The 22,866-nt window shown below is 39.9% G+C and overlaps 1 protein-coding gene across 4 annotated transcripts in view; it reads right to left on the reverse strand.

Moving 5' to 3' along the window:
• IGF1 (insulin like growth factor 1) overlaps positions 1–16,779 on the reverse strand; it is a 105,592-nt gene extending 88,813 nt beyond the window's left edge. The window contains exons 1-2 of one of the 4 annotated variants that reach the window (XM_074271411.1): positions 16,434–16,779; positions 10,653–10,809 (exon numbers count right to left, since the gene is read on the reverse strand). In XM_074271411.1, coding sequence (XP_074127512.1) covers positions 10,653–10,809; positions 16,434–16,496 — 220 coding nt within the window. In that variant the 5' untranslated portion in view covers positions 16,497–16,779. Of the gene's footprint in view, positions 1–10,652; positions 10,810–14,412; positions 14,544–16,433 lie in introns of those variants that run through there. The other 3 variants (XM_074271409.1, XM_074271410.1, XM_074271408.1) reach the window with 3 other exon arrangements.
• Positions 16,780–22,866: the final 6,087 nt, after the last annotated feature.

Raw genomic sequence — 22,866 nt, forward strand, 5'->3', positions numbered from 1 at the left:
GATTCCTCCTTTCACTGTATATTTCCTGTCCAAGTTTGAAACAAGCCTGGGGAGACCAAATAGCCAATGAGTCGGGGAAATTACTAGTGTTCTTATCTCAGTTCTGTCCATAATTATGTGACCTTGAACCAATATCATTGGGCCTCTGTTTTCTCATCTGTAAAATGACTGGGTTGTACTGGATTATTCTAAGGTCCTTTGTAGTATCACACAGTTTTTTTAAACTTTTACAGAATCTTTTACCCATTTAATCCTCAGAACAAGGTAAGCATTTTATTGTTCTTTTTCTATTGAGGGGGAAATTAAAGTTTGAACAGTGAAATTATATGTCTGACTTCAGACACAACTAGTATGTCTGAGGTAGGTAGGATTCAAACTCAGGTCTTCTTGACCCCAAGCCCAGCACTCTTATCCCCTGTCCCATTCAGGCTCCAGGAGGAACTGGAGGTTTATAAGGGGCCACAAATATGGTCTAGCTAGGGTTTCTTATTCTAATTCTCAATCAAGTTCAATCTTATACTTTTGCAAATGGGGCAACTGAAGTCCAGAAAGATCGAGTGATTTATCTAAGGTCATACTTAGCAGCAAGTAGCTAAGCTGTGATTTGAACCCAGATCTGCAGAGGTCAAGTCAGGTTGCCTTTCCACTTGCCTTCCACAGGATGGGCCATTAAGTGAGACTCCAGTCTTTTGGACGTTGCTTCTGGAGGTCACCATGTGATTCTTCTGCCCTAAAACAGATTGCTTGAGCATTTAATGCAAGAGGTTTTCATTAGAAGACTGTGTGGTCCCTGCCAGTTGCATAATTCCTCCCTGCAACCGTGGCTGCTGCTGATCAAATATTGCAAAGCCATTAATTATCTCAGGACAAATGCAGAGGGCCCCGTGCAAAGGTTCAGGCCAATTGCATAAAGCAACATGCCAGGAGCAAAGTAAGTCAAGGGTTTTTCTTGGTATTTAAGGTTCAGTGAAAAAGCAAGAGGGGATGGAGATGCCAAAAATGAATGCCGGCTCTCACTGAGTGCTTCATTAAGTGGCGTTAGCCAATATGAGACTAAACAATGCATTAAATAGGCATACAGTGAACTGCAGTTAAGGAATCAGATGTCAAATAACAGCTTTTTTTCCCTTCTGGATTTTAAACACCATCTAGCCTATAGATAAAGACAAACAGAATGCAGCGTTTTGTCATCCCCTTAGCCTAGCAGCTAATAAGGCCTGGGGATTTGAACTTCCAGAGAATGGAAAAGTCATTCTTTGGAATCTCCCAGGCTGCTGGCATTTTCCTGGAGAGGTGTTTCTTGGAGAGGTGTTTCCATGGCATCTTGCCCAAGGCTACAGCTTCAGTGTAGACCGATTCCCCCAAATGCCACCAAAGAAGTGCTCCATATCCTGGCCAAATTAAATGCAAGGCCAGGAAAGCTGGGAGGTTCAGAATCCCCAGAATCTCTGAGCTGGAAGGACCTCTTCAACAAACATCCTTGGACAGCAGCCTGCCAGGCTGGTCTTGAAAATGTCCACCCACTGCCAAGATTGAGCATTTGACTGGGTTTTGGGGATATGGATTTGAATCTTGTCTCAACAATCATGTGACTCAATTTTCTCATCTATAAAATGGGGATTGCAATGGCATCTATTGCATGGGATTGTTGTGAGACTTGGATGGTATAACATATGTAAAGTGTTTGGGGAACCTTAAAGGTCTACATACACATACACTAATATTTTTGATCAGATCTATGATTTCATTGTAGATCTCTTATCTTCATCTTGTTTCAATTGTTTTTTTGATGGAGTCCAGGTAGAGACAATCCTTGGACGTGTCAATATACTAGTGTTGATCAAAATGAATGCTATTCTTTAAAATTTAACATTATCCGGCGTATAAAATAACTGCTTTTTGTAATTGAATATTGGAATGTCAGCAAACCCTCTGTAGCCTGATTGAAATCATCTCCAAGACAACTTCAGTAGCAGATTGAATGATGGGAATAATGTGAGCCTCACCCTTTCCCCACATGGTTTTAATTTCTTCTGCTGGGTCTCTATATTTTGAAAGCTTTTCATTCCACAGTTTGGAGATCATGAACATTCTCATTATTATCAATAGCAATAACAGACATTTCTGCAACATCTTAGAGTTTACAAAGTAATCATTATTCCACTGGGATTTTCACTATAGCCCAGAAGTAGGTATCACGACTATTATTTTCCTTTTATTTATTTATTTATTTATTTATTTATTTATTTATTTATTTATTTATTTATTTATTTATTTATTTATTTATTTATTTATTTAATTTTACAGAAGCAATTGGGGTTAAGTGACTTGCCCAGGGCCACACAGCGGGGAAGTATTAAGTGTCAGAGGCCAGATTTGAATTCATGTCCTCCTGACTTCAGGGCTGGTACTCTTCCACTGCACCACCTAGCTACCCCTTATCTGTAAACTGAGACAGTGAAGTTGAAGGTATTTTCTATGGTCAGATAGCTACTAAAAGACAGAGCTAAGATTTGACTTCAGTTCTCTAGTCTCGTTTCATTATATTACACATATAACAATGTAAGATAGACTCAGTGAAGTGGTGATATTCATATGAATAATGCTTTATGTTGATATATTTTATTTAAGGCTGGCTTTTCAAAGTACTTTCTGTGTAGTAGAATACAGTGGTTTCAGTTGGGGGATTTGAACTTAATAGTCCAAGGAGTTTGCACTAAAATTTGTTTCATAGTATCTTAAGTCATTAACAATTGCCCAATTACATTATGTGTGTGTGTGTGTGTGTGTGTGTGTGTGTTTGTGTCAAACTCTGTCTCAGTTTCTTCAACTATAAAATATATAGCAGTCCCTGCATCAAAGAATTGTTAAGATCAAATGAGATATTTTTAAAGCACTTAGTGCCTGAGCCATAGTAGGTGATATATAAATACTCTTCCCCTTGAATAAATCATGAATAGATTATTACATCATGCTGGGGGGTTGAAAATACTTTTTTTTATATTGTTGTTGATGTTGAAAGGATTTGAAGAACAGAAAGCAGTGGGTAGTAGTTGGAAGGAAGTACCTGGATTTAGGAAGACTAGAATTTGAATTGTATCTCTGAATTTTACCAGCTATGCAACTGTTTCCTTATCAGTACAATGTGGCTAATAACACCTCCTCTCCCATGATGTTGTAAGGATCAAATGAGATAAATTTTATAGGGTACTTGAAGGAGTGTAAAATACCATTATTCTGCTTGTTATTATTAACTGTAATATTTTGATGGAACCAGACTGATTTCATTAGTGTAGGGAACTCTCAGGAAGGAAACAATCTCTATCAAGGCAGATCTATAGCTGTTCTATAATTTTACTTCTCATTTTTGTTATTGTTCTTGTTGTTGATATTACTGCTGTGGCTGTTACATAGCTATCATCTGTCTTTCTGGATGATAAATTATAGGAAAATCATTGAAAGGGAAAACTACCGTCTTTGCAACATACAAATGACTTCCTTGATTCTTTTTTGCATGGGATGATTCAGGATAGACTTGGACATACTAGAACATCTGCTCAACCTCTGTTCCTTATTTATTTTGCATCATTTTGAATTTATTTATTCCTCTCCTCCCTGTGCCCACTTGTCCCCTGCCATTATGATTATGAAAATTCCTTGTGAAGTGTTTTCCTTTTATTTTTCTACTTGTATTGCTAGTGTAGTACAGTGTATAGCATATACTAGGGGATTAATAATGCCCTTTGATTGAATTATATAACAGGCATACAAATATATGCTATTTATATATCAGGTGTATAAATATATACTATTCATGTAGTAAATGATTTTTGATATAGTAGATGCTTAATAAATGTTTATCAAGGGGCAGCTAGATAGTGCAGGGGATAGAGTACCAGCCCTGAAGTCAGGAGGACCTGAGTTCAAATGTGGTGTCAGACACTTAACACTTCCTAGCTCTGTGATCCTGGGCAAGTCACTTACCCCCAATTGCCACAGCAAAAAAAAAATGCTTATCAGTTGATATAGTAGGTATTTGATAAATGCTTGTTGGATAGATTTGAATTTTCTTGACTGGAGACAGCAAAATGTAATGGCTAGATCATGCTTTAGTTTTCTCATCTGACAATTAGGGATATTATTATTAATTAATTATTCATCTCTGTATAACAAGATTGTTCTGAGTATAAAGTAATATAATATGTAATATTCTGTTAGTCCAATAGTGCTTTTGGACTCCATTGGAAGTTCTTTTTAATGGTTTTGGTACCAGCCTATCCAAGACTTTCTAGTTCATGTGTATCTCTTTGTTTTTCTCCTTTCATAATTTTTCACAGTAAGTGTTCTCACAATGAACTAGAGTTGCTAATTAATAATAAAAGCAAAAAAAAAGTTGACATTTATGTGATTAAGGTCTGAAGATTGGTTTACATATGTCATCTCACTTGACATTCACAACAACTTTGTGAGGTAGGAGCTCCATTTTAGAAATAGGGAAACTGAGGCTCAGAAAAAGGTAGGGATGATCACATGCCTTATTAATGTCTCAGGTAGAAACTGAAGCCACTTTTGAATTCCAAGGCTAGTGTTCTAGCCTCTATGCCATGCTGAAAGTACCTTGGAGATGTAAGTCCACTATATCAATAGCAGACTTTATAAGCATGGTAACTGTTATACTAACACTATATAATATTAGTTATAAGTAATAATACAAGTAACAACAAATGCACAGGAATCACTCGACTCTTCTGCCAACTTTTTTTTTTTAATGGATGTGCAAAGGAGCACAGAGTTAAAATGTGATGCTCAAGGGGCCAGAAGAAAGATTATAGCTTTATAGGCCTTCTTGTCCAACTCCATCTTTTTTTAACAGATGAGAAAACTGAAGCTTAAAGTAGTGAATTGATTTAAACTCATAGATTTAAATGTAGCAAGGAACTTAAATGTCATCTTGTCCAGCACTGTCATTTTACAGATAAGGAAAGAGGGTCAGGGAGATTAAATGATTTGTTCAGGGTCACACAGAAAATAAGCATCAGAGGCATAATTGGATCCATGTAATTTTCCTCCAGAGCCAGTGCTTCCTTTCTTCCTTTCTCCCTCCCCCTTTCTCTCTTTCTCTCTCTCTCCTTTCCTTCCTTCCTTCCTTCCTTCCTTCCTTCCTTCCTTCCTTCCTTCCTTCCTTCCTTCCTTCCTTCCTTCCTTCCTTCCTTCCTTCCTTCCTTCCTTCCTTCCTTCCTTCCTTCCTTCCTTCCTTCCTTCCTTCCTTCCTTCCCCTCCTCCTCCTCCTCTTCCTCCTCCTCTTCCTTCTCTTTTCCTCCTCCCTCTCTTTCTCTCTCTTTTTTTTAGGCAGTTAAGGTTTAGTGACTTGCCCAGGGTCATTCATCGAGTAAGTGTTAAGTGTTGAAGTCAGATTCAGAGTTGGTGTTCTATCCACTGTACCATCTAGCTGTCTCTGAAGGCACCTTAATTTCAATTGGTTATGTTGCAAATGTATGTCTCTGGCCACAAGGGGGAGAAATCAGGGGGCTGCATACATCAGCTTCATCCCAGCACCTTAATTGTGGAGAACTCACTATCTTTGTATATGGAAGCCCAGCACACTTGTTTATTTAATAATAGGGTAGTTGATTTCAGAAATGTTTAGGATGCTTTCCGGGCCAAGTTTTGGAAGGTTGTAAGCTCTCATTAGTACCCTCTAATTAGAGGATCATTTATAGTGTAGCTAACATTTTGGGAACTAATTCTCCCCATAGTAACCACTTATCAAGCTTGGTGGTCCCAAGACATAACTATTAAAATTATTATAAAGAATCAGGTAAAAGACTATGTAGGCAACAATAACACAATATATTAAGGCAATTGGTTTATAGTGTCTAGGACATTAATAGCCCCTCAAAATTGTTTCCTAAATTGAATTAGATAATAGCCCCTCAAAATTATTTCCTAAATTGAATTAGATTGTACAAACTTTTAGCAAAACCTAGATCAAGAAGGCATCTCTAGAGATTGGTATATCCAGCTCCTCATCTCTTGACTAGTCTTCACCTAAACCAGCAGCTGGTTGTTTCCAGTTTTGTATGATGATGGTTAAGATAATCCAGCTTTCTTGAAGGACCGTGGCTGACTGAATTGTTTTATTTTTGCCCCAATGAAAGAATTCTATGGTATTTATTACTCTACTAATATTCCTATAGAATGTCAAATATTTGAGTCTTGAAATTAATACCTTTACTGTGACATGTGGGTGAGACTTGGCCATTAGCTCTTTATTTGGAATTCAATTTCATGAAATATCTGTGAAACTCAGATTAATTATGGATGAAAACTTCCACTCTCACTAAAAATATGTCTATGAAGCAAGGAAGGCCCATGAAATCCTTTCACTAGGAAGTTATGGAAATGGAGCCTATGTGGGAAAAAATATCATAGAATCTCTGAGTTGTATGGGAATTCCCAAGTAATTCAGGTTAACCTGTATCTAAGCAAGAGTCCCCTCTACCTCATTCTAAATAGTGATCAATAGGCTTTGCTTGAAGGCTTCTGGGTATGGGGACCTCATTACTCCCCAGGTATCCCATTACACCTTGGAAGAACTCTATTGGTTGAGGAAGTTTTTCTTGACACTGAACCGAATCTTGTGATCTCACAGGCAATCTTGAAAAAAAAAATGGCACAATAGAAAGAGTACTGGGTCAGCAGTCAAAGGATCTGAGTTCAAATCCTGATTCCTATTTACTTATCTGGTTGAGCTTGGGCAAGTTAATTAGCCCCTTTGGATTTCATTTTCCTCATATTTAAAATGAAGATTTGTACAAGATAATCTCTAGGGTCTCTTTCAGCTTTATACCTGTGATCCTTCAATGTAAGACAATACTTAATTAATTGAATAGATTAATGATCTAACATGGATAAGATCTTGGAAAATTTCTTCATGTTCTTGAAGGAAAAAAGTGAATGAGTATGTATGCTTTATAATAATAATGGCTTATATTCCCATAGCATTTTGTTACCAAGTCCTTGTACATGTACTTTAAAATTCAGGCTTTTAAAAAATGAAATCCACTTGTGTCATTCTTCAATTCATTTTCTATAGCAAGAGCCATTCGGAAGAATATAAACCCTGAGGGCAGACATCTCCTTTCACTGAAAATCTCAAAAAGGGTAATAACTTAACTCAACAGAAATTTCTTAATGTCAGCTAAAACCTATAAGCATAACAGGCTGAGATACAAGACATCTTAACCATCAATTAACAATCTCTTTCTTTAATGCAACCAATTAATTTAGAATCAGTTGACATTGTAGTCATAAAACAATAAACGCCACCACTAACTTCTTTATCTTCTTCTTTTTTTGTTTTTGGCAAGGTGGGGTAATATAGCTATTAAGTGTCAAGTGTCTGAAGCTGTATTTGAATTCGGGTCCTCCCAACTCCAGGACTGGTGCTCTGTATCACCTAGCTGCCCCGTCTACTAACAACTAACTTCCCAACATTTTTGCAGCCTTAAATATTGTTATGAAACCCAGAGAGAAAGGGAAAGCTGAAGCCTTGCAGATTTATATTGACATCTCTCTTAAAACTGGAATTCCTCTGGTTATGAGAGCATTTACTTCACTTGCTTATCTTGGAGGAAATTCATCAGGGGACATCTGAATGGGAGTTTACTCTGAGTTGGATTTGGATTCTGGGAAAAAGAAAATTACACTAGGTTTAATGGAACTTGGTTAGAGAAAGAATGAGACTGAGAGATAACCTTAACAGTTTGTTCTACTTGGAGTAGGAGGAGTATTTCCCTGCACTGAGTGTGATGATCAAAAAGGCCCCTGTATGGATCTTGTATCAGATCAGTAATCCAAATGAAATCAATCCACTCTATAAATCAACAAAGACATACATTCACAGAGAAATGAAACAACAAGGATAACATGAATAGAAGATGCCTTGAATTCATACAATACTTTTCTCCCAAGAAGTCATATTCAATATGTCAAGATTTTTCACACAAACCACTTATTCTTGGGACTTACTGAATTAGGATTTCAGCTCCAACCTTTATCCACTCCCTCTACCCCCAAGGAGGGAACGAGCAGATCCTTGTATTCCAAACATAACTTGTAGAAATCCACCATTTGTTTCCATCATCATTGCTAAAGAATTTTGATTATCTCGAGGTGGGTGGTGAGCATGTGTAATACAATTATAAACTGACATAAGACCCCATTTCTGCTTTCTATCCTATTTAAAAAAAATCATACACATGTATATGTAATGGATAGCAAAAGGCTCTGTTTCCATGGTCTATTATTTGGAATCTTAGGGAATGTTATATATTCTACAATTCAAATGATCAGCAAGTGAATGATTTTTTTTTTTAAATGATAGTGGCTATCAAGGCAGAGCTAAAATCCTGTTGAATTTGAAGATACAAAACCTGAGTTTGGATTCTAGTTCTATTACTTACCAATTATATGACTTAATATCTCTGGGCCTCATTTGCAAAGTGAGGTCTAGATGACTTTCAAGATCCTTTCAAGATCTATGATTTTTAAAAAATGCATTCTGGATGTTTTTCTTTTTAAAAAATCAATGATATTTCTCAATGATTCCCCACTCCCCTGCAATATCTGAAGCCTTTTTCTAATAAAGAAGAATACTTAAGACAAACAGCACATTGGTCATATCTATTGGTCATATGCCTATAGTCTGCTTAGTAGAGGGAGATTTATATTTATCATGGGTTATATATTTTTTGACAGACCCAAACAAAGTGAAGGTCTGGTAGTCATGCAGTTAAGTGACTAGAGACAGTAAGAGAAGATGATTGAAATTTAAAAAAAAAATCCACTTTGAGCTAGGTGAGAGGCATTGAAATTCAGAAAACTGAAGGAAGAACAATGATTCACAGAAGGATTAGACATTTTTTACAATATCATGTTTATATCAGAAAGTCATTTTCTTTATGGTAATTTTCATGTTAAAAACATCAACATTTTAAATTTTTACTGGCTTTCTAGATTTGTTAAGATGAAATTTGAAGAATTAAAGAGAAATGATCTATTCTGAGAAAATAAATTCTCTCCACTTCATTCAATCATTGGTTGGACATAAATTACCATTCATTCCCTAAGACCACAGAAGGCACCAAAGTGTGCACAGAACTATCTTTCCCATGCCTTTTCCCTGAAAGATGGCTCTCTCCTGGAATCAGTAGAGAGCAACTGATCATCAGGTTTCTCCATTCCTGGAGAGAGATCTGGTAAGAGGATTACAGATGGATTACTATTCTTTAAGGCTGAAAGGAGAACTGAGAAAACTCTTCTGCCTTCTGGTGATACAAACCCTTCCGGATGACTCACACGTGATGTGGGCCAGATTCTCATTTCTTAGATCACAAGATCCAGTCAATGGCCAGTGGGAGTCTAAAATTCTGCAGAGCTGTTTAAGAGAAGTATCTGGTTCTGGGCTCTTTCCCTATCCTATGAGCAAGGGATAACTAAATCCAAGAGGCTAATTAGCTGGAATCCCATGGATTTCATGAGTGTATATTGTCAAGGAAGACTTGAGTGTCTTTAAAGCACTGAAATTTAATCTGATTTAGAAAAAGCCTACTATGCCCTCGTTCTTTTAATAGATTCCTTTTTATGTGGAAATAGCAACCAGAGAATAAGAGTCTATAATTCATCAGCTCTCCCAAGTCAATGCTAATCCTTTACTAAAAATCACAAACTGGCTCTCACAGAGAACAAAATGCGATTTCAGTTTGCATTTATTTTGTCTCTCTTTTGTATTATTTATTAGTCACCAAAACTCATCTCCTGTCACCTTCATTGGCCATAGCATAGTGGGCTTTTCCCATCTTTCCTCAAAAGGATAAACCATTTGGCCCTGGAATAAACCTGGATTAATGTCCTCAGATGATGAAACTGAAGTTTAGTGAGGTAGAAAGTGACTTCTCCACAGTCATACAGGTGAAGATATTAAGTAGTTGAGGCACAATTAGAATTCAGGTCTCCAGACTCCAAAATCAGCATTAATTTGAGCATTACCACAATAAAGTACACTTGGCTCAGACTTTGAAAATAAATCTATATGTTTCCATACACATTCAGATATGCACACCCCTTAAGGGCCATCTTGTCTGATCCCCTTATTTAGCTGGAAAGGTTTAGAGTAGATTAGATTTGGCCATGTGGGCCAACCCTTCCATTTTATGCATGGGGAAACTGAGGCATCTCGAAGTAAGTGATTACCAAAGATCATAGAGGAGACAGCATTTGAACCAACATACTCTAAGCCTAAAGCTGGTGCTCTTTCTAGTGCACCATGTTACCTCAAAAGTAGAGAGAAGAATGAAAAAGGAATGGCAAAAGGTAGAAAATTAAGAAGGAAAATTCCATCCACTTTTCCAACTCTCCTTTGAAACATGCTTACTTAAGGAAGACACTCAAGTCTTCCTTGACAATATACACTCATGAAATCCATGAAACATCCCTTACTTAAGGGATCTCTCTGAACCTTAGGAGAGCAGCCAGTGGTAAGCCCCTTGGTTAAATAATTTGCAAGTGCATTTTACAGTTGGAAATACACAGAAGCAAACATTTTAGACTTCAGGAATTGAAATGTCGGGAGTGGGGAGAGGATAACTTACTGAAGTAGAAACCTCTTTCTCCACAAACAAACTGCAGGGCATCCACCAGCTCAGCTCCGCAGAGTGTCTCCGGCCCCGCTGTGGCTGAACTGGTCAAGGTGAGCAAACACAAGGCCAGGTAGAAGAGATGGATGGAGGACACTGTATGCATCTTCACCTGTCAAACAAGCAGAAGGACTATCAAACCACCAGCATTCTGAGTATGAGAGAAAGTTTGTTTGACGAGTCAAGAACGTAAGAAAACAGACTTAAAGCTAGAAAACGACTTCAGACATCTATAGTTCTAATCTAAATCGAATCTGCTCTAAATCTATATCACAAATAGATGTTGAAAAGAAGGAAAAAAGGGAAAAATTGAGGATCCCTATAGTTAAGAGACTTGGACCCAGCTAGGGATACTCAGTGAGTTGGGTAACTTAGGATTTGAATTCAGTCTTTGACTTAAGAGACAACATTCTTTCCATTGCATCCTGCTCATGTTTTGGTCCTCTCTGTAAACTGGTATTCTACAACCATTTTTAATGGTACTTTTATGCAGGTTGAGATATCTGCGTGGGGAATGAGCTTCTTTGGGAAGAAGTAAGGGTACCTTTTGTGGGAAGTCTTCAAATAGAAGCTGGTTGCCTATTTGTCAGTGATGTTTCAGAGGGAATTTGGTTTCTAGCTGCTCAAACTGGCTTGTGATAGCAGATTGTTAAATTTTCAGTGTAAATGTTTATGCCTCAGAAATAAGAAACACTACAAATTAGGAATTGGTTCATCATTTTGTTGCTTACCTACACTTGAGGAAGGGAAGGAAAAATATCAATATTGTAAGTTATACTTAAAAGTGTGTTCCGTGCATACTTTTCCCCTCTGCAGAGCCCGGTCATTAAACATTTACCTAAACATCATTGCTTCCAATTCTAAGATTTTGTGATGATATCTGATCATTTTAGAGCTGGAAGATAGGGAGAGGTCTAAGCTTTGTGCATGGTAAATGAAGAAACTAAGGACCACAGACATTAAATGACTTGCCAAGATCACAAAAAGAAGAATAAGTGAAGTTCTTAATGATTACTCTGCTGTGCCTTCTAAGATCACAGTGTCTTGTTTGGTCTTAAATGCATTTAATTATATTAGAATGCTTTGAAAATTGGTTGTCTGTTTTTGCTACATATGAAAACTATGAACTAGAATGTGATTAAACAGAACATTCCATTCCATTAGAAAAGTCTACACTATCCAAAAAGGTCTTGAAATGATGTTACAAATCTTCATATTTTTCCCTGTTTAAAAAAATCAGATTTCTACTCTGTGGAATCCTGGTGGTTATGACCATCAGAGAAAGATGGCCCTAGGGATAAGAGAAAAGAGGGTTGAAGAGAACATAAAATATGAGCAAGCAGAAATGACATTGGATCATATAGGTAGACTTCTTTTGGGTGAGAACCTCTGATTGTATAGATATAGAAGCACATGTGTTGTTTGCAGCTTTGAGTCTTAAGATATTAACAGAGGCATATAAAGTGATTTGCTCAAGGTCACACAGTCAGCATGTGTCAGAAGAAGGACTTGAATCCAAGTCTTCTCAACTCATAAGTCAGTTCTTTATCCTCTAGGCCAAATGGATTTTTATTTCTTAAAAAAAAAAGTCCAATCCATTCTAAAATCCATTTCATCCAATCAGAATCAAATCTACAAATATTTAGCAAATACCTACTGCATATGTGGAACTTGCCAAAGTATTTCAAAGCCTTTTTTGTTTCTGGGTTTTTTTCTCCCCCGGGCAACAGTTTTCCCTTCACCTCTTGGAGGCCCTTATGTCATCATATCCATCTTATACTAAATAAACAGAAGGACCCCCCAATGATGGGACTTGGCTAGTCATAGAGAGAGAGAGAAAAAAAAAAAAACAGTAATCCAGCCAGAAGATGGATTCCTGAGGCTTGAGTCCCAGGTCTATTCTCAAAAAGAATAAAACCAATTTGAAAATGATCATTTGGTTTTTCATGGTGTCAACTCATGTCTCAAAGTTTTGGCTCTTTTCAAAAAGTCTTCAATTTTAAGACTCCTAACTTCCCTCTTGGTCTTATCCAATGTCACTGAAATTAGAGGGAAACTCTGCCGGGACAGTAGGCAAAATGAATTATGTCTCTTGGGCAGGTAGGACATGGAAAAGCGACTGGAAGTCATCATTCTCTGAAACTCATCACAGTGGCATTCCTGTCCAACCCCTTCCCCTTTGAAGACCTGGACACAATCATTTATTTCCTGACCACTGCCTTTGCACTCTGTGAACTCTCAACTTAATAGCTTTACATCAGTTGCAAAGTTTGCTGGGTCATTTTAATTAAGATTTCCATATTTGTGGCCAGACTTTTTTATTCCTGCACTTGGCAAAGAACCTAAGCCCTTGACTCTCGTTAACACAGCATAAATATTTAGCAAATGCTTGTAAAATATACAGTAAAGCATTATAAATAACCAACACAAAATGGAAGAGGCGGTGAAGAGAAGGTTGAACATTTCTTCCATTTTCTCAATGGCACCGCTGAATGGAAACCACCCACATATCCAAATCCACCGGGGCTATAAGAAACAAGCAAGCATCCAATTTCCATTTTTCTTGCTGGCAATTTCTTTTTCTCCATCCCCCACATTTCCAATAAGAAAACCCCAACAAATGCACCCCAAACACAACCCAATGTGACTCTAATAGTTTCATTGAAAAAGAGCATGCGCCATTGAAAAAATCTTAAAAAGATACAACACTTTCTAGGTATGACCATTTCTAGAATCTTTCATTTCTAACTCATCTCTTCTCCCCACTTTCCTAGTTTTTCATTACCTCCCCTCCTTTATTTTATGCAATTCTAGTCTCTCTATATCTTGAGTTGGTAGATCAGGTACCTGTAATCAGGAGTGGCTTCTAATTCCTTTCTTCTTCAGAAAAAAAAAAAAAAATATATATATATATATATATATATATATATATATATTGGAAAAATTGTACTCCATATTACATCAGTGGGTTAACACTTGGATATGTGAGTGTTTATGCTATATATATACATAATATATACACATAATATACACACATATTTGCATCATACCCGTATTTAACCACACACATCTATACATCTATCCATACATATACACGTACACATACATATATGTATATATGTATATATAGTCAGAACTTTATGTCTTTAACAGCTCATTCAGATAGAAAACATCGAGACCAATTATAAGCATAAATCTCCAGTCCTGAACCACTTGGATTTTTCAGACTTTTCAGCTGGGTTACATTGTAAGATAAACATCAGCATTTTAGTCCTAGGACAAGATAGATCCTCTAGTGGTTTTTTCCTTTAATGAAGGCCAAGGGAACAGTCCAGTACACCCACAGAGCGAACCCGAAAATTTATCCACATAGTGTTCCAAAAAAGAAAACAATAAAGAGCTTGCCTGTGAGTGAAAAGTTTGAAAGAAGTCGACCCATATGTTCATCATTTACTGTGGCTCCTTGATTTTCCCAAGAAGGAAGAAAGAAATACGAAAGGAAAAGAGAAAGAAACTTAGGGGAAAACAAGAAAGGGAGAAGAAAGAAAAAGAAATCTAAACTCAAAACACCGGTCCCTCAAAAAGTCCAATCTACAGAGCAAACTTCTTTGATCTGAATTTTAATTAAATGGCCCTTCAATTGATTCAAGATGTCTGGGCTCCAGTCAAGAAGGCCAAGGAAATTGCAGGGTAATATTCATAAGAAAATACTCACGGAGGTGTGACAATTGGGTTGCAGGTCTTTTACAGCAGGTCAGGGTGGGTATTATGTGGCTGATGTGAATTGAAAGCTGAAGACTTTAAGAAACATGTGCTGCTCTGTGGGTGGGGTTTATGAAAGCATCTAGTTACATTTGGACACCCAGGGCAGGTATACCAGGGGACTGGGTAAACGGCCTTTTGTCCATTCAAACGCTGGGCTCGCTACACAGCTGGAATTCCACTGGGTCCTTCCCCCTCCTTCCTCCTTCTCTTCCCTCCCCTTCCCCCTCCCTCTCCCTTCCCCCCCCCCCCCCCAGTAAAGGGACCAATTCCTATTGCATTCCGATTAGAGCAGCATAGGATTGGGGCAGGTCAGTCAAATGACCTGCGTGCCTCCTTTACCTTTTTCACCTCTTCCCTCCTGATTTCACTACTTGGAAATGTTTGCAGTCATGTGGAGTGGGAAGTGGGATGGGAGGGGGGAGAACTGAGAATTAAGCCCATGAGCAGGACCCTGGTGGATCACTCAATTGCACTTTAGGGTTGGAGCCAAGTCATTAAGGTATAGGGGGAAAAGGGACTCCCCGTGGATTTTTCCATTCTTGAAAAGTGCCCGGGACACAGGGCAGAAGGACTTGGCGAGTTGGTTGCAAAAGGACAAAAGTTGTGGTCGAATATCGGGACGTGGGTTGGACGGGAACCGAGACAAAGACAATTGGGGGCTTTTCACGTCTTTTATAACGCTGCTGGAGTGTCTCCTCTGGGGAGTCAGGAGCGGGTGCCCCCTGACATGTGGGTCCCAGACTTGTCTAATGAAACCTCCCTCCCGTGTCCCCCCCCCCCCCTCCCTCCGGGGGATGACTGAGAGAACAGTGAATGAAATCGCCTTTAAGCAGCAGCTATCATTTATGAATTGAGCCGCGAGGCGATCACAGTCCTGGCGGTGATGGTGTCCCCGGCACCAAAGTGTTAGCAAATTGAAAAAAAAAAAAAAAAACCAGCCGTCTCCAGGGCTGTGATTGTGGCAGGAATGGAAACTTGAACGGGAGCCGAGTGAGAGGTCAGTGCATCCCCAGCAAGCCAGGGTTACCTACTCAGAGACCTGCCACAGTGAGTCCCAAGGAGAGAGACAGAGACAGAGAGAAAGACAGAGACAGAGACAGAGAGAGATGGGGAGAGACAGACAGAGAGAGAGACAGAAAGAGAGACACAGAGAGAGAACTCTGATATGAAAGCCCACATCTAAACTTTTGCCTCCAGAAGCCCTCCCCAGAAGGGAGAAGTTGGACAGGCAGCTGCTGGAGTAATTTCCGCTTTCCTTATACAGTTTACATTTGCTCTGGTCTATAGGAATATGCAAGGTCAGCAAGAGTCGGCAAAAGGTTGATTACCCCAAGAGCCGACTCGATCTCCCTCTAACTTTGAATGGCCCAAGTCGGAGCTAAGTGCCTTCAGAGCCATCGCCAGGAGTTGAGCCACCGAGATAAGCTGCAAAAGTTAGAGCATCCCCCCCTCCCCTCGAGTGCCACTCAGGACACATACGCCTTGGATCCCAGTCCCAGTCCTGACAAAGTTGCCGAGTCAAAGCCCCGGGGTTCCAAGGAGAACATCTGCACCTGCAGAAAACAGCTGGGAGTTTCTATTCCCCCAGGGGTTTCACAGACTCTGACTATAGACAAGATGCAAAGGAATCTCCCACAAGGATCTACAGGAAAGCTTGCAAAAGTGGAAGTCAGCCTAAGTACCTGCAGTTTCCCCCCATCCCTGATCTGGTCTTCCGTGCAAAGGCAACTTATTCCCCAGAGCTGTTTTTTCCAGATCCCCCTCCCCAACAAAATTGCACAGTCAGCAGTTTGCAAATGCCCGTCTCCCACCCACCCTCCTCCCCACACCTTCAGAAACAATGTAATTTACAAGTAAATAAATATCGCTCTAAGGCAGACAGCATGCAACACCGAAATGGGGAAAAAAAAAAAAATAGAATCCAATGAAATAAAATGCCCACATGCTTTGCAAAGAGTAAGAAAGATTTACCTTCAAGAAATCACAAAGGCAGCACTTAGAGAATTGGGTTGAAAGACTGTTGAATTTGTCCATTGCTCCTGAAGTGCAAAGTCTGAAAATGAATTGGTGAGCAGTAATAATGGGAGAGGAGGAATCCAGAGAGATGGGGAATATGTCGAGAGCTATGTCACATTTCAATTTTGAGGACTTTATTCCATTGCGCAGGCTCTAGCTGCTCTGAATTTAGCAGTGACAGTGAGATTTAGCAAACAGAAGAGGGATTTAGAGAAAATCCTCACATTTATCTACAAAACACAGACACTGTAGACAGGAAACAGCTGGGGGAACATTTGCCTTCTCTCTCTCTCCCTCTTCTGGCAAAGTTATCAAGTAAGGACTTTTTTGGGCATGGTGACAAATAACATCATACCTTTGCATTTTAAAACTAGAGCACAGAAGCATTTCTCTCTCTCTCTCTCTCACCCCCCCCCTTCACCCCACCCCGAAAAGAATGTGTGTTAGTGGTAGGGTGAGCAGACATTAAAATCCTCGGGCTTGCTACACAAAACAAGGAGTTGTATGATCATTAACCCTTCCCTGGGCCGAGAAGCCCATTTGGCCGTACACCTTACTAGCTTCTCAAGAGCAGAAGATGGGGGGCGGGGGGCCGGGGGGGGGGAGAGAGAGCGAGAGAGAAACGGGGTGCCTTTGTCTCTCAGCGCAGAGAAAAGCCTGTCTCCAGCCAGCCAGCCTTCCAGCTTTAACCATAAAATGACCAGAGAGGGGGAGAAAAGCTGGCTCCCCAGAAGCCGCTGCCCCCCGGTGAACCCTCACTTGTAACACACGGGAGCAAATACCTCGGTGAGCTCCCAGCAGCCACGTGAGGGGGAATGATCTCATTTCCTAGAACCTACATAAGGGGAATGCAGCGATGCAATCGGCCTACTTTAGGTCACTGTCTCATGCTCTTTGCCCGGTATCCTGGTGCTGGGCTGGACAGCCAGCCACAAAGAAAAATGAAAGAAAGAAAGAAAAAAAGACATCTCCCTTCTTTCCTTCCTTCCTCTAATTAGCAGACTGCCTGACAACTCCCAGGGAGGGCATCTGAGAGCTCATGATTTCCCCCCTTCTCCTTCCCTCTTGCCTACCTTGACCCTCTTTGGGGATTGTTTTTTGCCCCCTCCAATTTGTGTATATTCTGAAATAACACCAGCTGGCCAGTAATACCCTCTCCAGGGTTATGATGTCATGCAAATCCCTCCACTGTGCTAGTGGTTTTGCGGTGTGCTCCAAAGCCAGCTGTTTTTTCTATTTATAATATATACTTTGCATCTCCACTCTTGGCCATTGAGAATCGGGTTGTGATATTTTATAGACGCGATTTGTCCGGCTCCTTAGAGACGGGGGAGATAAAAGCAGGGGGATTATGGAACAAGGTGGGAAAAATCAAGAGAATAACTTGAATCCTTCCCTAGGAATTGGTGGAATAGGGGCTGATTGATTTCTAGGGACCCTTAAACGGGTTGGAGTCTGAAGTTATCACCTTGCGCCGAGTGGGGGGCTTCTCGGGCCTTCCCGGCTCTCTTGCCGAGTGGTGCTCGGTTCCAGAGGTGGGCTTTAGTTTTGGCTTAGAGACCTTTCATCCAAGGGAAGCTCAGCAGGTTTTGAAAAATGGATTGATTCATGCTTTCTGAGTGGTTATGGACCCCATAGCAATTATCACCTTTTGAAATCTAAGACTTTTAAAGCTGTGGATTATTCCTCCAGCGGTCCTAAACCGGACTTCTCCAAATTTCCCGATGGGTTCACGTTTAGTACGGTAAAAGAATCCTGGCTGGAGAGCCAGAGAATCTGAGTTCAAATCCCAGTTCTGCTACTTGGGATATGCGGGACATTGGATAAGCCTTTGCACTCTTCTGGACCTCAGTTTCCTAATCTGAAAAATGTGTGTGTATGTTTGTGTGTGTGTGTATATGTGTGTGTCTGTATGTGTGTGTATATGTGGTGTGTGTGTGTGTGTGTGTGTGTGAACTTGAAAGTCTTTAATGTCTCTTGCAGATTGAAATCTGTAATCCTGTGTCACAATGTGATTTCTGGATGGAAAAAGAGGAGCAATAATTCTCCCCTGTTCCATTAGCTCCCATCAAATAGGACAATCCTGTCATGGCCCGTTTTCCTAACAAGAAGCACCATGTAGAATGGAAAGCACCCTGTCTCTGAACTCAGAAGTTATTGTTGTTTTTGAATTATTTCAATTGTGTCTTGCCCTCTGTGACCCCATTTGGGATTTTCTTGGCAGAGATACTGGCCATTTCCTTCTCCAGCTCATTTTGCAGATGAGGAAACTGAGGCAGACAGTTAAGTGACTTGCCCAGGGTCACACAAGCTAGCAGCTGAGGCCAGATTTGAACTCAAGTGTTCCTGATTCCAGGCAGGGCACTCTACCCAATGTACTGCTTAGTTTCTGCAATAATGCATTTCGTATGCAATTTTTATTTCCAAAAATCATTTTATATTCAGCTTTCCACAGAGACTTCTGTTGTGAAAGTCAAGGGTCTAGTTCCATCAGCGTACATTGTGGAGAAACACACCAGATTGGGGTTAAGAGTTGTCACTTCTGACACATCCTGGCCATTTTATATCTCTGAGACTCAGCTTGTCCATCTGTCTAGTGGGCATGTGAATTGTCCCATTTTCTTCTGCACAGGCTTGTAATTTGGAAAGTGGTTTGAAATCTTTAAGGCTGTTTAGAACAGAGAGGCTTTTCTTATTGTCCATGCGGTGTCACACTCCGCATTTTATAGGGTGTTAGCAATAGCTGGAGAGACAATGTTGTCTAATGGATAAGAAGATCTGAGTTTGAGTCTTTTTTTTTCCCCGCTGAGGCTGGGGTTAAGTGACTTGCCCAGTGTCACACAGCTAGGAAGTGTTAAGTATCTGAGGCTAGATTTGAACTCAGATCCTCCTGAATTCAGGGCTGGTGCTCTAGCTGCCCCTGAGTTTGAGTCTTACCCCAATGCATACTAGCTATGTGACCCTGGGAAAGTCACTTAACCTCTATTTGCCTCATCTTTAAAATGGGGGTACACTAGAGAAGGAAATGGAAAACAACTCCCATATCTTTGCCAAGAAAACTTTCTTCCTGAGGTCAAATAGACTGGAACACGACACAGCAACAACAACAAAACCAATATCAACAACAATAACAGGAATGGTAAAAGTGAAGCTCAGAAACTTTAAATAATTTGCTAGAGCTCACACAGCTTGTAAGAATCAGAGGTAGGATTCGAACTCCAAGTCTGTTTTAACTTGGTCTAGTGATACTAAAGTGCATGAAAAACGGAAAAAGACTCTTCAAAATCAGAGAGCAAACATATCTATCTTGTTGCATGTGCAGAACAGTACCATTAATATCATAGAGGGGGCTTGGGTTCAAATGCCATCTCTGACACCCACTCCCCCTTCCACTGTGTCACGTTAGGAAAATCAGTTTACCTCTCTCAGTCTCATTTTTTTCAGTGGTAAAACAAGAGTTGTTTAGATGACTTTTGAGATCCCTCCCTGCTCTAGACCCATGATTCTTTGGACATGTCTAATCCTACATTGAGCAGCTAGATGTGATAGTGTGTAGAACACCATCTTCTGGAGTTCAAATCCATCCTCAGACACTTACTAACCGTATGACCCTCGGCAAGTCACTCAACTATTAAAAACAGGATGTTTCTCTTTAGTTCCAATGTTCCTCCTTTGAAGCTCAATTGATTATTATTATTTTTTTTTTCAGAAATAGCTCGCTTTCTTTGGATCGCCCTTCCCTGTCTTTTGGCAAAACAATTAATCACAAAGTCAAAGAGCTTAGTATATCTCTCTAGTAAACCATTTCAATATCTACTTGAACCTAGCTCTTAAATGAGAAGCAAAGGCTGCCTCAGTGGGAGTTTGAGAATATGGATTCAAATCTCTGCTCTGCTTTGGACCACTCTTAGGTAATTGCTTAATCAGTCTGGGCCTTGGTTTCCTCATGTGCAAAAATGGGCTTCTTGGGCCAGATGATAACCGAGGTTCCTTCCAGCTCTAAAAGTCTGATCTCGTGTTCCATGTCTGGATGGGGGCAAACTAGAGCCTCCATCCGCAGCTATCACTCGGCTCCCTTACAGAGTATCCAGCCTGCCCTCTATTCCCCATTGTGATTTCCACATATTTTAATCTTTCCAAGATGTTTGAAAGAGCTCAGGAGCTTATTTGAAAGCCTGTAACCAAGTCGGCTGTGATCTCTCCCGAATTCACAGTGAGCATATCACCTTACCTCACCGATTTAATAAGAAATGTTGCTTGGGAAGACAGAAGGCCCCACTTATTTGATCAAAGTCCTGGCCTCCTTGGGTCCTGACACATCAGCTCAAGAAGCCCCTCTATTTCATAGACTCAATTACCTCAAGGGATAATTGGCTTTTAATTTATGCCCCCTCGAATCAAGTCAAACCAAAATTACAGCAAGCCCTAATTGTCATCAGCTTTGCCGGTGGAAACATTCAGATGCTAGAGATCAGTTTCCAATAGGGAAAGCAATTTCCTGTAGTGATTATTATATATTTCAGTTTGGAACCTGGTCCACATTTCTGCATAGGGTGATATGAATATGTCACAGTGTAATAACTACTGGAAAATAAGATCCATTTTTTCTGGTGAATTCCAAGAAGAAAAAAAAAGAAAAAAAAAACATAAACGATAAATGTGTCATCTGATAACTAGTCAACATTTGGATACTTTCATGGTGACGCATTCCCGGGGGAAAATAATAATACTCAAGTACGATATCACCACCAGTAATGTGGTTTACCTTGAGAAACCCGAGGTTCTAAGGTGGACACAAGTCTCAATTCAGGTCCCTCACCCCCCGTTTAATCTAAACCTAAGGGGTCATTTCAAATTCCCAGATGATTACAGGGCTCGGTGTCTGGCAAAGCTCCCCAGTGAGATTGGGGAATTGTGCACCACCAAAATAGATAGCTGTAAAGGATGCGCTCATGGTGAGATCATCCAACTCCTGTTTTCACCTTTTGAATTTGTAATGCCTGAAGGATATAAATAACTCTTCCCCAAAGACTTTTTTCTTGCCTGGTATATTGGCATAAGGCTGCAACCTCAGAAGACTTCTGACACCATTCTAAAAAGAAGAGGATTGTTTGCTTTTTAAAATGCAGGCTGATTCAGGTTAATGCAAAGAGGAAGAAGGCTGGTAACTTCCAAGCCGTCTTCTCAGGATATAAAACTCTGGACAATTCAATCATTTTCAGGGTTTCTGTTTTCTCATCTAGGAAGTGAGGAGGTTGGATTCAAGGAGTTATATGGCCCCCTCCAGCTCTAGAACTATAATCCCAGAATCCTCTTAGCATGAGAGGTTTTGGGCAAGCCATTCAACTTTTTTGGGGGGTTCTGGTTCAGTCATGTATGAATGAATGCGTCATAATAGATGATCTTGATAGTTTCTTCCAGCTCTAATTCTATGCTTCTGGGATATCTATAGGAACGGGACCGTAAAGAGAAATCTAGTTTTATAAACACCCATAACAATAACTGTATTTTATAGATGAAGAAACTAAGGTGCAGAGCAGGAAAGTGGTCATGATCATATAGGAAGTGGGTAGCAGTCAAGCAGCATGGTGGGACTGGGTGGGAAGATCACTAAATATTGCATCTGAGTATCACCTGAGTTCAAATCCTGACTGCTGCTTTTTTCATGAAATCTTGGGCAGATCTGGGCCTCAGTTGCCTAATCTGTCACTTCTAGTTCCAATTGTATAATCTGTGATATAAATCAAAGACCTTTGACTCAACAATGACTATTGTTCTTTCCACTACGCCATGCTTCTTCCTCGATCATCACATGTGTCAAACATTGGACTAGAGATTGAATTCATTACATTGATGAATAAGGAGGAATGGTCTCTGCCTTCAGAGAGCTTACAGTCTACCAGAGAAGGGAAAGAAAAAAAACTAAGACAGTAGGACAGTGAGCAAAAATTAATTCCAACAAAAATACATTTGGAGTTCAGTGGAGAGGCAGATTAAGTTCAGTTACTATGATTAGAGCAATCCTAGAATCCCATAATTTTGGATGAGATGTCTTAAGTCAAACCCATACCTGAAGAGTAATCCCTTTTATAACAAAGTTCAAGGATAATCATCTTTGCTGGAAGTACTATAGATAACGCCACCTAATGTGGTCTGTTCTGTTTTCAGATACTGTCTTTCTAGATCTTCCACTCATTTTTCCTGGTTCTGTGCTCTAGACTTAAGGAAAGCAAAAATAATTCTTCTTCTACATGGGAGCCCTAAGAATATGTGGACCAAGCTTACATTTGCTTTAGCTCCCATCTCCATCCTGTCCCATTCTCTGTCTGTCTGTCTGACTCTATCTCTGTGTCTCTGGGTCTCTATGTCTCTGAATCTCTCTGTTTGT

The sequence above is a fragment of the Sminthopsis crassicaudata genome, chromosome 5 (genome assembly GCF_048593235.1).
Source record: "Sminthopsis crassicaudata isolate SCR6 chromosome 5, ASM4859323v1, whole genome shotgun sequence".
In the NCBI taxonomy this organism is placed as follows: Eukaryota; Metazoa; Chordata; class Mammalia; order Dasyuromorphia; family Dasyuridae; genus Sminthopsis; species Sminthopsis crassicaudata.